The sequence below is a fragment of the Enhydra lutris genome, unplaced genomic scaffold (assembly GCF_002288905.1).
Source record: "Enhydra lutris kenyoni isolate GAN:26980312 unplaced genomic scaffold, ASM228890v2 scaffoldscaffold1, whole genome shotgun sequence".
NCBI classification, from domain to species: domain Eukaryota; kingdom Metazoa; phylum Chordata; class Mammalia; order Carnivora; family Mustelidae; genus Enhydra; species Enhydra lutris.
In genome coordinates, this window is record NW_019154085.1 from 105,616,732 (window position 1) to 105,632,119 (window position 15,388).

General features: G+C 37.3%; 1 protein-coding gene across 3 annotated transcripts in view; it reads right to left on the bottom strand.

Annotated features, from left to right (window-relative positions):
• The window catches only part of LOC111146794 (CLIP-associating protein 1), a 264,703-nt gene that overhangs the window by 77,513 nt on the left and 171,802 nt on the right, over nucleotides 1-15,388 (bottom strand). For 2 of the 3 annotated variants that reach the window (XM_022502657.1, XM_022502594.1), the window contains exons 20-21: nucleotides 6,981-7,085; nucleotides 2,665-2,832 (exon numbers count right to left, since the gene is read on the bottom strand). In XM_022502657.1, the coding sequence (XP_022358365.1) occupies nucleotides 2,665-2,832; nucleotides 6,981-7,085 (273 nt within the window). Of the gene's footprint in view, nucleotides 1-2,664; nucleotides 2,833-4,696; nucleotides 4,724-6,980; nucleotides 7,086-15,388 lie in introns of all 3 variants that reach the window. The other variant, XM_022502516.1, reaches the window with a different exon arrangement.

Consider the following 15,388-nt stretch of genomic DNA (forward strand, 5'->3'; position numbering starts at 1 on the left):
TGTAACTGCTATAGACAGTAGCTATTCATAGGACTTTATTATTCATCAAAAACAGAATAAAACCCTCAAATGACACAATTTACAATCTATTCTGCGTGGTTGAACAGTTTATGAAGGAATAAACTGCCAAGAAAAAAAGAGAGTAGCAGGGTTCTATTTTGTTTCTTGGTTATTCAACAGGAATTCTATCCTGTTTTGCTTAAGAAACCTTAAATGTTAAAGAAGAAGAGCTCTGGTGTCATTTTTATCACAGTTGAGGCATAGCTGAACCAAATATAATTTGCAGAATTAATTCTCAGTGCAAATTCCAAGCCTAGCTTAACAACGATTAAAACTATCAATTGGTTTGGGACAAAAGAAAATATTCTTAAAAGACACTTACCCCTTTTCCGAATATTTATATTTAAAGTTGCTATATAATGAACCAAATGTTCATAGATACGCAGGCATATACCAGTATCTACTAAATGATCACAACAAGGGGCAATCTATTGCTGGAAACACTGTACACCAGTCACCCCATAAAAAGGAATCTCTCAGCAGTACTATAGGAAGAAGTGGAAAGATGCACTGGATTCATTTATCTATCTTTGTAGCTGTGTGTATTCTCACTATGTGCAGAAATTTAAATGAAATATCTTCTTTAAACAGAATTGTATATATGACCTCAAAGCTTTACACATAACTAATCCCCTCTTAATAAGCACCAAAGAAATAACTTTGTCCAAAATACTGTCTCAAATAAGAACTCTCTGGAAGAGAATAGGTTCCTATTTAGTTCCTACTGATGGATGGGTTTCATAGGACCTTGTAAAGGCTTAGTAAATGCTATCTTTTCAACTATCCACAACACAAACTTCCTAGTTAAAACCATGGAATACCAGGTCCTAGAGTTATGTTAGGCAACCTAGGGCAGTTCCACTCCCAATTTCAAGAAAAAGGTAAAAAAGGCAACTTTAATAATGTAAAAAGTCAAATCCCCCAAAATAAAGTATTTTTAAAAGTATGATACTAATCTGGATTGCTAAGATATATCCTATACGTTTAGCTAACTACCAAAAAGGGACAGCCAAAACCTCATGAGTAAATATGAAATCAAATGCATTTTCCAGACGAAACTAGATCCAAACATACATATGTTACAGCCTCAAATCTGAAATTTAGATATTCTAGTCATGCCACTTTCCCTGGTGTATCCACATAACTTGTTATTGCTGGATCCAAGTAACTTGTCAGCTCAGGGACCATGCTACGTAATGCCAACAGAAAGCTGGGATCATGTAGAAATTTCTCACTCGCTTTGGAAATGTTAGTCAAACCAACTCCTATCCACTCTACCTCTTAAATATGTCCCCTCTCCCCAACTTCTCAGAGCTCAGGTGGCCTTGGAGGACTTGTAGAAGCAGCGCCCTCCCAGTCTCACTGCCCTCCTCTCCCACCTAACCCTGACAAACTTCCTTTGCTGCAGCTAACTGAATTACCTATGGTTCCCAGAGCCCATTATGCTCCCTCCCCTGTTTCTGAACATACTCCTCTGTGCCTGAACAGACTGTTTCTAAACACCTTTCTCCTCTTCTCCCTACCTTGCCTAATCCTGCCTTACACATCATCAAAAATGGACCTCTTCTGGCAAGGCTCTCCTCTCCCAGTCCTTCCAGATTTCTCTCTTGGGAAGAATGTATGGTGTAGGCAAGGGCCCTAAGACACTCCTTTCCTATGGTCCCAGAGCTCTGTGTCACAGTATCTGTCATACTATCTTACATTTCCACCCCTCAGACTGCAAGCTCTTTGAAAATCAGAAGCTATTAACTGTTTTGTCTTCTGATCCTAAGGCTTAATAAAGTGCCTGTGCATCACAGGAAACAACAGTAAAGCTGTTGATGAGATAAATAAATCAGAAAGAAAAGCCAACAGGACTTATAAATATAGTTGTACTCTGATTTCACATTAATAGATTTTTACCCTTAGAAAACAGTAAAAGTATAAGAAAGAGTATGTACACAGATTTCTTATAATATATTACAAAAGATGCCTTTTATATTAAAAGATTATATATGAATTAGATTTGGAGTAAGCTGCTGAGAGTAATTTAGGTAATCCTACATGCTGTCGCAAAGAAACTAAACACTATAACACAAAAATATTATTTATTTGGTTTTCATTTGTTTCTAGTTTTCATGTTTGAAGTATCTATACACATTCTTTGACCGTAAGTTCCACCAATTAGGTTAGAGAAGTTCAAAATCAAAATATACGTGGACCCTGCAAATTGCTTTTGCAAGCATATACAGATTAATGGCTACTTAATGCTAGTGCATGAAAGAAAGAGGAAAGGCAACACTGCTACTAATTGTGAAGAAGACAATCCTGCCCATTCCCCCAGTTCCAAAATTTTGTTAAGTGGCTCTAAAACACAAAAGCCCATGGTGACGTAATTCTTTTCCATCAGTCTGAATGGTGAGGCCCATGTATTTTTCAGTTATAATTCAAACCTGAACATGCCATAATCTGTAAAAAGCACAAATCAGAGTGTCTTTTTAACACAGGCAAAGTGACATCCTCAGTTCAAAAACAGATCTCTATTTCCAACATTAGACAAAGTCATTACAATAAAAATTATGACCAAGTTGGGAATGATGTTTTGAGGTCTTCGAGAATCCTTACCTAATCCTATTCGGTTTGGACTTGTTTCTCGGCTACATCCCTGACTCCTGGGAATCTTGCTTCGTTTTTCTGAAGAGGGGGTCACAGGTGGGCCTCTTGAGGAACCCCCAGCAAGGCCACCATAACCACTTCCCAACAATTTCCCTGGGGAACTTGACCGGCTGCCAGCTAAAAATGAAATAAAACAAAACTGAAGAATGGCTGTATATCAGAGAATAAACTATAAGAATTTCAGAAGTCAGTAAAGCACATTCATTTGGCTGAAATACTTTTATATAAAAATGGCTTTTTTGTTGGTGGTAGTACTATTTTCTTTTAAATAGAGCATAAGAAAACATCAAATATAAAAGAATGTTCAAACAAAGAATTATTACAGGTAGAATTCTACAAAAATGACAGTAAAATTTCTGATTCAAAGAGCAGGCTGAGTACAAACAGTTCCCTCTTCCTCAGCCAATTTCTACAAATAATCACAAAGGTGTTTATTGTTTTGTATTTTTATTCTTTAAGAGTTGATATGTGAAAAATTTTAAGTGTAACCACTGGAAAAAGAGAATTCTAACAGAAGTTTCTTAAACATTAGTGGAAGAAAACAGATCCAAGAACATCCCATTAACTTAACAAATGGAAGAAAAGGAGGCAAGAAGATAACTAGAAACATGGTAAATAAAAATCACAAAATAAAATGGTAGGAATAAACTCAAACAAAATAAAATAGTAGGAATAAACTCAAACATAACCATAATAAATGTGGCTGGATTAAATTCATCTATTAAAAGATTCTTGGATTGGCTTTTAAAAAAATGAAATTCAACTGAATGTTGTTTATAAGAAATAAACAACATACCTAATACAAAACAATAAAACAGAATGAAACAGCATTAAACAAAGGACAAAGGATATCTCATATTAATAAAAGGATCACTGTCAATGAAGACATAACAACCATGAACCTTTACGTTCCAAGTAACAGAGCCTTGAAATATAAAACATAAAATTGATAAAAATAGAGAGATATTCAGAAGGCCATAATTATTAAGACACCTCTAAGAAAAATAACAACTAATGAAACAAATAACTAACATACCTCTCTGAAATTGACAGAGCAGTCAAAATTATACAGATATGTATAAACACACATCCCACATACACACATGTACAACAAACAGAAGAAATTCTTTTCACTTTTCCACACATATTACAAAAACCAACTGTGTACTAATCTTCAAAGGCAATCTCAGAAATCTACAAAAGTAGAAAATTATATAGACCACATGCCCTGAGATGTATACAAGAGAATTAGAAATTAAAAACAAATCATATAGTCAGTAATTTTTATAAATGACTAAGTGGCTGGATAGCTATATAACCATTACTCATGAGACAACATTTTTTCTTAAAGAAAACAGCAAAATTTTAAAGATCACATCAATACACCAAAATGGCAGTCATCTACTTAGACCACTCTCCTGAAGTGGAGAAGGTAACAAAATTCTCAAACATAAAATGCATGTTATTACATATCAGAATAGAATGAATCAGGGATACAAACCCTTAAAATAACACTTAACCTGGAAACACACACACACCTCCATCACTCAAATGAATCATTAAGGTAACCACTCACAAGAATTAGAACTTTATAATGACAGCTACAATTCAAAATGAAATTCATTATAAAAATCAGTGGTACACATCACCATGAAAAAGAACCGGTCTCAGGATTTATTAATCTTGCCCATAAACTTTGGGCACCCAAATGAACTATTAAGCTGTGTAAAAGGAGAAAAGAAATCCATTCCAAACTCTAGAATTTGAACATACAGAAAAATGCAGAAAGATTAACTAAGCTCAAAATAAACACAGAAATTAATATTGTGCAAGGAACATGGGACATGGGTGGGGGGAGAACAAAAAAAAAAAAAAAAAAGCGAAAAAAAAAAACGAAAAAAAAAATTGGGAATGAAAAATGTGGAAGGGGGGGGGGGAGAAAAAAAAAAAAAAAAAAAAGGCAAGAAAAGAAACGGCTTACCACCAGCAGGATTAGCAGATCTGGATCCTTGATTATGAGAGCAGACCAAAGGACAGGCAAAAAGTGGATTAAAAGACAATAGCACAATACAGAAGGTCAGCATGCAACACAACACAAATGTCTTTGTTCACAAACACATTAGCAAAATAGCTTTTTCTTCTAGGTCTTTTTCCTCCTAGTCTACTTTTGTACTTATGCTTATCATAGTCATATCATACTCTATCAGCATTTATTTCGGGTCTGTTCATGAAACACTGGAACCTACAATGTGCCAGGCCTGGGGCCAGGTGGAGGAGATGCAGAGAAGACAAGTGTCTTGGCTTCCAGCAGCTCATCTCTTTTCTAGTTTTGAGCAAGCGGAGAGAAGTGACTGCATCCTACTCGTTCGTGCACCTCTACCACCTTAACTAGCACTTCGCACAGAGCAAGTGCTCGATAAACATCATGAATTTAAAGAAACTGCTACTAAGTAGTTTCACCTGAATGTCCTATGCCAAATCCTCAAACATTTAAATATTAATCTTCACATATTTGAATCCTCAAACATTTAAAATATGCTGTTAAGGGCCCTAAATCCAATGTTAATTAAATCTACTTAATATTATACCAGGACTACAAATGCTAGTGTATCTATCTACATTTGTAAAACATAAAAATGTGCTCATTTTTACTTCCTATTAAAATAATGTTTTTAACACTTAATTTATATGCCTAAGTTTGAGGTCCAGTCTTGATTGTTTGCTGGTGCTGTCTCCCTTCCTGTGAGTGGAATTTAGAGAGTAAAGTGAAACTGAAGACTTTTAAAGTGGAGCCCCAAGCCTGGGTGCAGGATTTCTACAGGCCTGAAGGGGTAATGCTCCCTCCTCGCCCTCACCCCCACTACAGAAGCCAGTAGTCTTCACCACCTCGGACGCAGAGGAGCCAGACTAGTGGCAAGAACCCCTGCAGAGGCCAATGCCAGAGAACAGCAGACAGAAAGAAATGCAAAGTACTGTTCAACCCTCCCTCTCCAAGAAAGGAACTAACACGGCACAGCTAAAATCTAGACATTTTTTATTAAACTTAATTTTAACATACTAACCCATATTTTGAGTTTTGAACATTTTGTCAAGAAAACTTTCTGTGCAAGAAGACCTGACTCAAGTTTATGAGGTCATGACAGAACGTTCTATCCATCTGTGACTCCAGGCTTCACTAGGGTTCAACAGAATAACCAGAGCCGGCATGCTGTTCTCAAGGTAGAAGCTGCTGGGCTACGCACAGATGCACAACCTACGCTATATTGTGTACACCTGTGTGATGCCCCAGAAGCCTGCGCTTCTGCATCAGACAAGCCCAGCAGCAGTGGATCACCGGCATCACACCTTCTTTCAGAAAGGCATTACACTTGTTTAACGTGAGGTCTAGAGTTACCAGAGGGACAGGGGAGAGTACCTGAATTCACAAGGAGCTGAGAAAGGCATTCTAAAAACTAAGGCAAACCTAAGGTTTGGCCACAGACTCTCTACATGAGCCAGACAGCTCCCGGGGCCACAAAGGAGGTGGACACATATGGGCGGGGGAGCAACCCTGTGCAGCTCCCAGGGAAGGGGAGCCTTCCCCCACCACATGCACGTGGACACCCAGCGATATGCACACAGAGGGAGTGGGGAACTCAAACGCACGTGTGGCTGGGAGGTGAGACACCAGGGTGCTCCCGAGAGCTATGTGAACACCCCCCTTCCATCTGTGGCTGCTTTCATGGCCGATGCTAACAAGCCAAGTGACTCGACATGTACAGACAAGCAGTAATGGAAGCGAGAGCAGCGGGGCAAAGCAGGAGCCCACACTGGCAGGAAGAAGAGAGCAGGCTGCAAATGTTAGAACACAGGGTTAATGGGGAGAGCTTTTAATGGATTTGCTTATTACCACTGAAAGAGAACTCCACGTTAAAATAATCCCCAGGTACTGCTCTTAAATTACATCAGAGGGAGTCCTTATCAACAGTAAAATGGGTCACAGCCCAGGTAGGTCTCAATTTGAGATGCTTGAGGAAAGGGAGAGAAGCCACATTTTAATATTTAATGCTTAATAATACAAAATTTAAATCCTGGCCAGGAGACAAAAGCACCCTGGAACAGTCCATGCTGTAAGCTTACCCACAAACATCAAGACTATTCAAGGAAGCTTAGAGCCACACAAATGCTTCTCCTCTGAAGTACTGAAAATACTACCAATTCTTCAACCGTAGAGTGGGCTGCTGAGCAAAACTGAGATAACAGAGAGTATAAAATATACTTCTTACGCTGGGACTGTGAAACCACTTTGGCGCGACTGCGGCCTCGATTGTCAGGTGTGGTGGCGACATTGGTGGCGCTTCCGGAGCTCTGCCGTCTCGTGCGGATCCGACCTGGAAGATGCAGCAAAAACGGGGTTTCCATCATGTTTTTAGTAGGTGTGACCGACTCAAGAGAACCACCCATACCATGAACAAGCGGCATTGAATGGGCCACCCGCTGGGGCATGGGTCTTCCTCGTGGGCTGTTCTGACCCATTTCCCTGTGTGCACACGCACACGCATCTCGTCCGCCACCCAAGTTCTACAGCTAGGTTAGCAACTTCTGAGAGATGTGAACCTGGAATATGCTTCTGTTACAAAGGTTCTAGTATATTATATTTTCTGATGAGGAGATATCTATTAGAGGATTTTTTTTTCCACATTAAACTTTTTTATTACCTACAAATCTGTCAAATTTCCAAAGGCAGAAAATATTAGCTATCATCTTATGAAAAATACTACAGAAAAAAAGAGTAAATACAAAACAAAGCAAAATAAAATAAAATAAAATAAAATAAAATACAACACAACAAAAAACCAAAAAACCAAACCCTTAACTCAGCAATCAACAAAAGCTAGAGCACCGTGGAGAATAAATGTGTTTTGATATGCAGCATTAAACTTCTATTTTAAAGCATGTATGCCTACAAGTTCCTAAGCTGCAAAAGATGAAGACAGAATCAGTATTATAGGAGTAGCAAGAGAAACAACGACCTAAAAATAATGCAATGTCACAGGTGTTTAAAGAATTTGCCATTGTAAGTAAAGCAATCTGTTAACTCCCATTATTAAACCACGAAACCACAAAACAAAAGTGAACTCAGAAATGCAAAATCATTGATAATCAGACTAGTATGGTTAGAGATTAAATTTTTTAAAATTCAGGGCTTCTTTGGTTTTGGGTGGGCACAAAATGCCTCTCCTGCTATACTTCAGTCAGAACAATCTGATAGGGAAAACACAAACCAACGGAACTCACATTGGCATCTTACATTGCTCAAAACCACTTCTACCTCATCATTTAAGAAAGCTTACAGAAAAAGAATACAGGAAAACAAATCCTAAGGCTTGAAAAGGGTTCAAGAAAGGGAGGTAAGGAGCAATAAAAGCACTGCATTAAGAAAAAAAAAATTAAAACTAGAAAGAATAACTTTTAATCACAGCTGAAGTAAAGACTCACAAATTCTAGAATCTATACGAAGAGCTACATGTATGGTATTATACTAAGAGCTGTATATGTGTGAACTTGGAATCCTCCTAAGAACATATAATTATTCTCATATTACAGATGAGGAAAGTTGTAAATGGGGGGGGGTTCATTAATTTGTCCAAGGCCACATCACTGGTTTAGCTACCTGTGCCTGCCTGGCTGGCCATTTTATATTCTTAAGGAAGTCACCAAGCTAAATTAAGGCAGTCACCAAGGCAAAGTGAACATGAAAAACCAACTGAATCTCACTCCCTATTTTAAATTTACTGTAAAACATTTAGGTCACAAAAAGATATTTTAAATGAACATCCATACCCATTCAGCTTAAAAAATAAAAATCTTTGCTAATGTCCCTGTACCTCCTACTTTCTCCCAACATTCGGTAACCTGATCTTAAACCTAGCGTTCATTATCCCCTTGCATTTCTTTAAACTTTTAATATCATTGTATAACCATAAAACAGATGGCATTATTTTATATATTTTAAGTGCTTTTAATTATACCACAGAGTATATATTTTTCCAAAACTTACTGTTACGCTCAACATTTTTTTTGTGAGGTCACTTATGGAAATGATTTTTCTGTAGGAGGTAAAGAAGAGATCCATTTTATTTTTTCCATATGACTACCAACACCCAAATACATTTTCCTAATCCCTTTCTTACTGATCTACAAAACCATCTTTTGTCATTTACCAAGTACTTAAATACATTTGTAGGCTTCTCAATTGTCTAGTCTATCCCATTGGTCCACGTGTCCACACTGGTGCAACATCAAAATGTTGTGATGAGCTTAAAAAGAAAAAATCTTGCTAATTGGAAATCAACCCACTTTTTCCTAAAGCCTTTGCTCTCTTCCAGATGCATCTAAAGACTCAGTTTAAAAAGACCTGTTGAAATCTTAACTGGCATTATGTGGACAAAGGTGTTAATTTGAAGGATGGCGGGGGGAATAAGACAGCTTTATGATATTGATCTTTCCATGTTTTTTCCTTCATTTATCTCACTTTCTTCAATGTCTTAAAATAAAGCTTTATCTTTCCTAAAAGCCTTACTCAATTCTTACAGATTTATTCAAAGGTGCCTTATTTTTATGACGTACTATATTTTCTAACTTCTTGACAAACGTGAATGTAATTAATCTTTATATTTTGATCTTAATTCTGGGAACCTTGCTAAACTTTTGTTAATTTTACTAACTTGTATGTAGATTAGTTATGTAAATAGAATACCATCTACAAACAAGACTTCAGTTTTTTCCCTTTGAACTCCACCCTTTCATTTCTCTGCCTTTATCCCACTGTCTCAGACATGTAGTCCACACCTATATGGGTAGGATTTACTACTCTGAGTCACATTAAGCAAAAAATATTCTGGAATTTCACAAAAACTAGGATATTTCAACAGACTAAGAGAACTCCTTTATTATTCCTAATTGCTAATAATTTGCCAAAATGTTTGTTGAATTTTTTGATGCTTTCTCTGCATCTTCTGAGACAAGAGGATTCTTCTCTTAGATGCACTGAGCTCCATCTGGAAGTTTCTAAGCTATTAAACCTGAGATAAGGGGCACCCGGGTGGCTCAGTCAGTTAAGCACCTGCATTTGGCTTGGGTCGTGATCCCAGGGTCCTAGGATCAAACCCTGCATCAGGCTCCCTACTCTTCTCCCTCCACTGAGCCTGCTTCTCCCTCCCCCTGCCACTCGCCCTACGTGTATGCTCACTCACTCTCTCTGTCAAAAAAAAAAAAAAAAAAAAAAAATTAGTAAAATCTTTAAAAACAAAAACAAAAAACCTGAGATAAACTCCTATGCTCACAATATACACACTCACAATGTCTCAACCATACTTCTTCTGGTTTAGTTCTAAGGCTATGCCAGCTCCATTAATGAGGAAAATATTCCCACTTTATCTTCTTGGAGTTGATGGAAGACTGGGATTATCCAATTCCTCATACGATTGAATTTCTTAATCCTGTCTAGTGAATGTTTAATTCCTATTTCATTAACTTGTACTCTTATCTTTATTATTTCCTTCCTACTCTTCTTTGGGTTTATTCTGTTATTTTTCTAACAAATTGGAAACAACCTCCTAACTGTTTCTCTTCTAATATAAACTCAAGGCTATGAATTTCCCTCTAAGAACTGCTTTTGCTTCATTCCATGAGGACTGATATATAGTTCAACATAATGTGTTGCTTTAAAAAATATGTATTTCTAGGTCTCATTTGTTTGTGTTTTGCTTTGGAAAAATAAGCTGGATCTGTATTTTGTATTTTACAACAAGAAAAACAGCAAATGAACCTAAGATTAAAATGTAAAACACAAAACCATAAAAGTTCTAAAAGAAAACATAGGAGAAATCCTTTGTAACTTACAATGGAAAAGTCCATTCTAGCTATGACTTAAAATTAAAACCATCAGAAGATTGAGAAGTCTGCTTAATTTTTTGCAAAACCTCAGTATGACAAGAATAAAACTATGAACAAGTTAAGGAAAATGACAAATTGGGAAAAACTATTTGCAATTCAAATCACAAAGGGCTAATTTCCTTAACATACAAAAGGTTTCTAGGAATCAGTAAGAAGTCCACCAACCAGTCCTGTGCTGATAAATGTTTAACAACTGGCAGTGGGGGAGGGTTCCTACCAATCAGTGTTTTCCAGTTTCTCTGGTGTAAATATTCCCCACCATGGCCAGTTTCAGGCTACTAACATGAAATCAACCAGATTCCAAATATCCAAAAATTTAACAATTGGCTGTCATAAAATAGTTCAAGACAGCTCCAGCACACCACTGCCGCAACCCAATAAAGAATGGACAAAAGCTAGGAAAAGAGAGTTAACGGACAATAGAAATAGCTCTTGAGCATATGAGATATTGTTCGGCCTCACTCAATTAAGAATGCCATTTATCGATCACATATCAGAGTGGCAGAAATCCAAGAATATGCTGATAGTCTAGTGTGTAGGAAAAGAGGCACTGTCATTGGTGCTGGGAGTGGAAATTAGTACAGCCTCTATAAAAAGCTATTTGGCAATATCTACCACAATTAAAAATGCATGGACTTTTTAATCCAACAATTTCACTTTAGTTTATTCAACCAATATACTTGCACCCATACAAAATGATGTATATAAGTGGTTATATTCATGGCAGCATTGTTTGCAAATAATCCCAGTGTCTGTCAAAATGGGGCTGGCTGAGTAAGGTAATCCACATAGTGGAATGCACTACAGTGATAATCAAGAATGAGGATGCCCTCTCTAACCTAATATGGAAGGATCTTACGATATGTTAAGTAAAAATCACCAAGATGCAGAATAGTATGTATAAATATGCTATCTTTTAGGCTTTAAGAAGGGGAGAAAATATGATTTTTATATTGCTTTTATATGCCAAGAAACTCCTGATAGAAAAGAAACTAAAAATTGTTAGACTGGTGTGGAAGGGAAAGAAGTGATAACTAGGCAAATGAAGAGATAAGATTGTGTACTTCCTACTATCTTTGAGCTTTGAACTACATGAATGTGTTACATATTCAGAAATATATACATATGTGTATATTTTTCAGACACATGAAAGTTCTTAGTTTATTAATCCTCTCATGAAAAAATCTGCATAATCACCACAGTCACTACAAAATCTTTACTCCTTCTGTTGTCCAATCTCCAGCTCACTTCTTTTTGCCAGCACCAACAATGGTTTTTAGAGTCCCTGACTTTCTTCATTCTGTTCTTACATTCCTTTCACTGTTTTTTTGATGACTTTTTTCTTCTCATATAGGCCACATCTTGCAAATCTGTGTCTGGGTTCGTTTTTCTTTGCATATTCCAAGGAATCATAAATCATGCGAAAGCCCAGTTTTGCTACAACCAAAATGGGTTCTGATTCCAAATACAAAGATGACATCTGATGTGGTCTGATACATTTTTGACTAGTTTTTCCCAAATTTCTGTCTTAGGTACCATTGCCTTTCTGGGATGAAGAACATCAGTGACCTTCTGCTTCCACGGAAATAGTTGGTTGGTCATGAACTTCCTGGTCTGGATAGTTACTATGTCATTCATGATGGTGACTGAGCCTCAAACAGCCAGGGAGGAAAAGAGCTAGAAGTTTATATTTTTGTATATCACTCACTACAAAGGTGAATTTGCAAATGCTTTTTAGTGTACTTTGAGGCTATTTTTATTTATTTATTTTTTTTAAAGATTTTATTTACCCATTTGACAGAGATCACAAGTAGGCAGAGAGGCAGGCAGGGAGAGAGGAGGAAGCAGGCTCCCTGCAGAGCAAAGAGCCCGATGTGGGGCTCGATCCCAGGACCCTGGGATCATGACCCGAGCTAAAGGCAGAGGCTTTAACCCAGGCGCCCCAGAGGCTATTTTTATCAAAATCATTAAAATTCAGGATGATTACATCTTTGTGATCTACTAATTTTTATTATATAGCAATCCTCTTTGTCTCTAAGTAAAGGTTTTACCTTATTTTTTGTTATTACTAGATTTTTTTTAGATTTTTAAAAATTTATTTAGAGAGAGAGAATGAGAGAGAGATCATGAGAGGAGGGTCAGAGGGAGAAGCAGACTCCCTGCTGAGCAAGGAGTCTGATGTAGGACTCAATCCTGGGACTCCAGGATCATGACCTGAGCCAAAGACAGTCACTTAACCAACTGAGCCACCCAGGAGCCCCATTAACAGATTTTCAACAGTTTCCTTTTACTTTGCAGCTTTTATCCTTTGTCTTTTATTCTATTTGCAGCCTTATCTTTTAAAAGGCTTGTCCCTTTAAATTTCACATAGCTGGATCTTTAAAACAATCAAGTCTAACAATCTTTCTATTTTAACTGCAAAGTTTAGCCCATGTGAGCTTATTTTTACCATCTTATATCATACTTATTTGTCTTCATTTTCCTTTTAGCCTCTTTTGTTTCCTTCTTTTGTCTTAGTTTTTTAAGGTTATGCTTTACTATCTTTTAAGGTCTCATAGATTAAAATAACATTATTAAAAACACAGCTTCAATGAAATCATACTTTTGGGGAGACAGGAGTTTGAAAACCCCTTATTTTTTGTATGTGTTTGAACTTTATTTTTTTTATTATGTTATGTTAGTCACCATACAGTTCTTCATTAGTTTTTGATGTAGTGTTCCGATTTATTTGCATATAACATTCAGCACTCATTCCCATGTGCCCTCTTTAATACCCCTCTCTTTTTAAATTAAACTTTTCATTTTGAGATAACTGTAGATTCTGATGCATCTGTAAGATGGAACATCTGTAAGAGGGAGCCTGTGAACTCTTTACCCAGATTCCCTGTATGATAGCATCTTTAAAAACTGCAGTGCGAAATCAGGAGCAGGACATGGATGGTGATGTGCTCCATCTATCTTACCCAGATTTCCCCAGTTTTATTTGTACGTAAACTCCGGCTTTCCTTTGTGGGTAGTCGCTTTGTCTCTCTGGCTACTTTAATACATTCTTTTTCAGTCTGTGGTGTTCTGCCATTTCACCATTTGTCTGTCTTGCTTGGGATTTGCTGGGTTATTGGAGTTTGTGGGTTCGAGTCTTTGATTCTGGAGAATTCCCAGCCATCGCCTCTTCAAATACTGTCTGCCCCATTCTCTCTTTGCTAAATGTCTGCACCACCTTCCATATAACTTTATATCTGTCATATTTCAACTCTACCCTTCACACTATACTCTGGACAGTACTTTCCTGTCTTGAATTCATGAATTCTCTCTTATGCTACAATGATACTGCTGCTCAATTTACCCACTGAGTTAATTTTAATAGTTTGCTGTATTTTCATTTCTAGAAGATCCATTTATTCTTCAAAACCTACCTGGTCATTCTTTATAGTCTCTTATTCCTTTGCTGGTCTTCCCAAAATTTCTTTTTATTTCTTTAAATATTAGGACAATGAAATGATTCCTTTTCTTGGAACTTTACAGAAATTCTTTAAGATCCAAACTGAAGTTGTATTCTTCCAACAAGGATTTATTTTGGCTTCTGCTAGTGTCTTGTGGACATAAGCAATCCACAGCCACTTTAATATGATTTATCTATTTGGGTTTTCAGACCACAAAGTGTAAATTCTGATCCAAAAACTACATAAAAGTGCAATTTATGGTTGCAAATTCTCAGGGAAGATTATTGCCCCCCTCTACCCAGTATCAAGGTTGAGAAATGGGCAAAAATTCCCTCCTAGTTTAGTGGACTTAACTTTCTGTTCCTCAGTCATGATCAGGTCTTGGGTAGGCTCCACTTTACCTCTTGTCCTTCATAACCTGCATACCCATCAAAGGAAATGCCCAACATCATCTCAGACATTCAGCAAAAATCTCAGGCTGCAAACCAGATTTCCCCCCTCTTGCTAGGGTTCCTGTTTCTGCTTAGGTCTGGAGATGTGTGGGTTCGTAGCTTTTATCCCAGATCAGTGATGTGTTCTCAATGAGGAAGGTCATTCAGACTACTGAATTCTACATATTGCTAAAAATGCAAGCTTATTTCTTTTAAGCATTTAACTGTAATAATTTCATATTACATAAAAGACCCTGAAGTCTTGAAGGATTAAGTGCATTTGTATTCTTTTCCTCTGCTGTTTCTCACTCATTATAGATGTAATCACCAATTATGAGCTCACATTTGACATGTTTTAATCTGTGGGAATCCTGAGGAACCAGATTTGAGTGCCTTCCTCTACAGAAGTTCACTGCTCCTGTCCAGCACGCTTTGGGGGCTATAAGCCCAGACCACTTTAATTCACCAGGCTGGGGTTTCCCAGACGCCACAGATAACGAGAACTGAAACCACAGTTCAGTGAGAAGAGAGCTCAGTTACAAATGAGGCGAGATTGGTTTTTTCCCTCTGGCTAGGACAAAGTCAAGAGATACCATGTCGACCTGAAGATAAAGAGCTTTTGTTCCTAATCTACCCTTTCATGGATCTATAGCACCTAGACAATGTCAGCTCAATGCCAACCTTACCTCTGATCTGGGGGGAACACAATGGCTTCTTTCTTCTCTGCCACGGGGACTCACATGAGTCACTAAGACCTCAGGGCACCCTTAAAATCAATTTTGGGGAGTTAAAAGGGCCTCTGTTGTGTTGTAGTCAGATACAGCTTTCTTTTGTAAGGAGAGGGTTTATTAATTTGGTGAACTA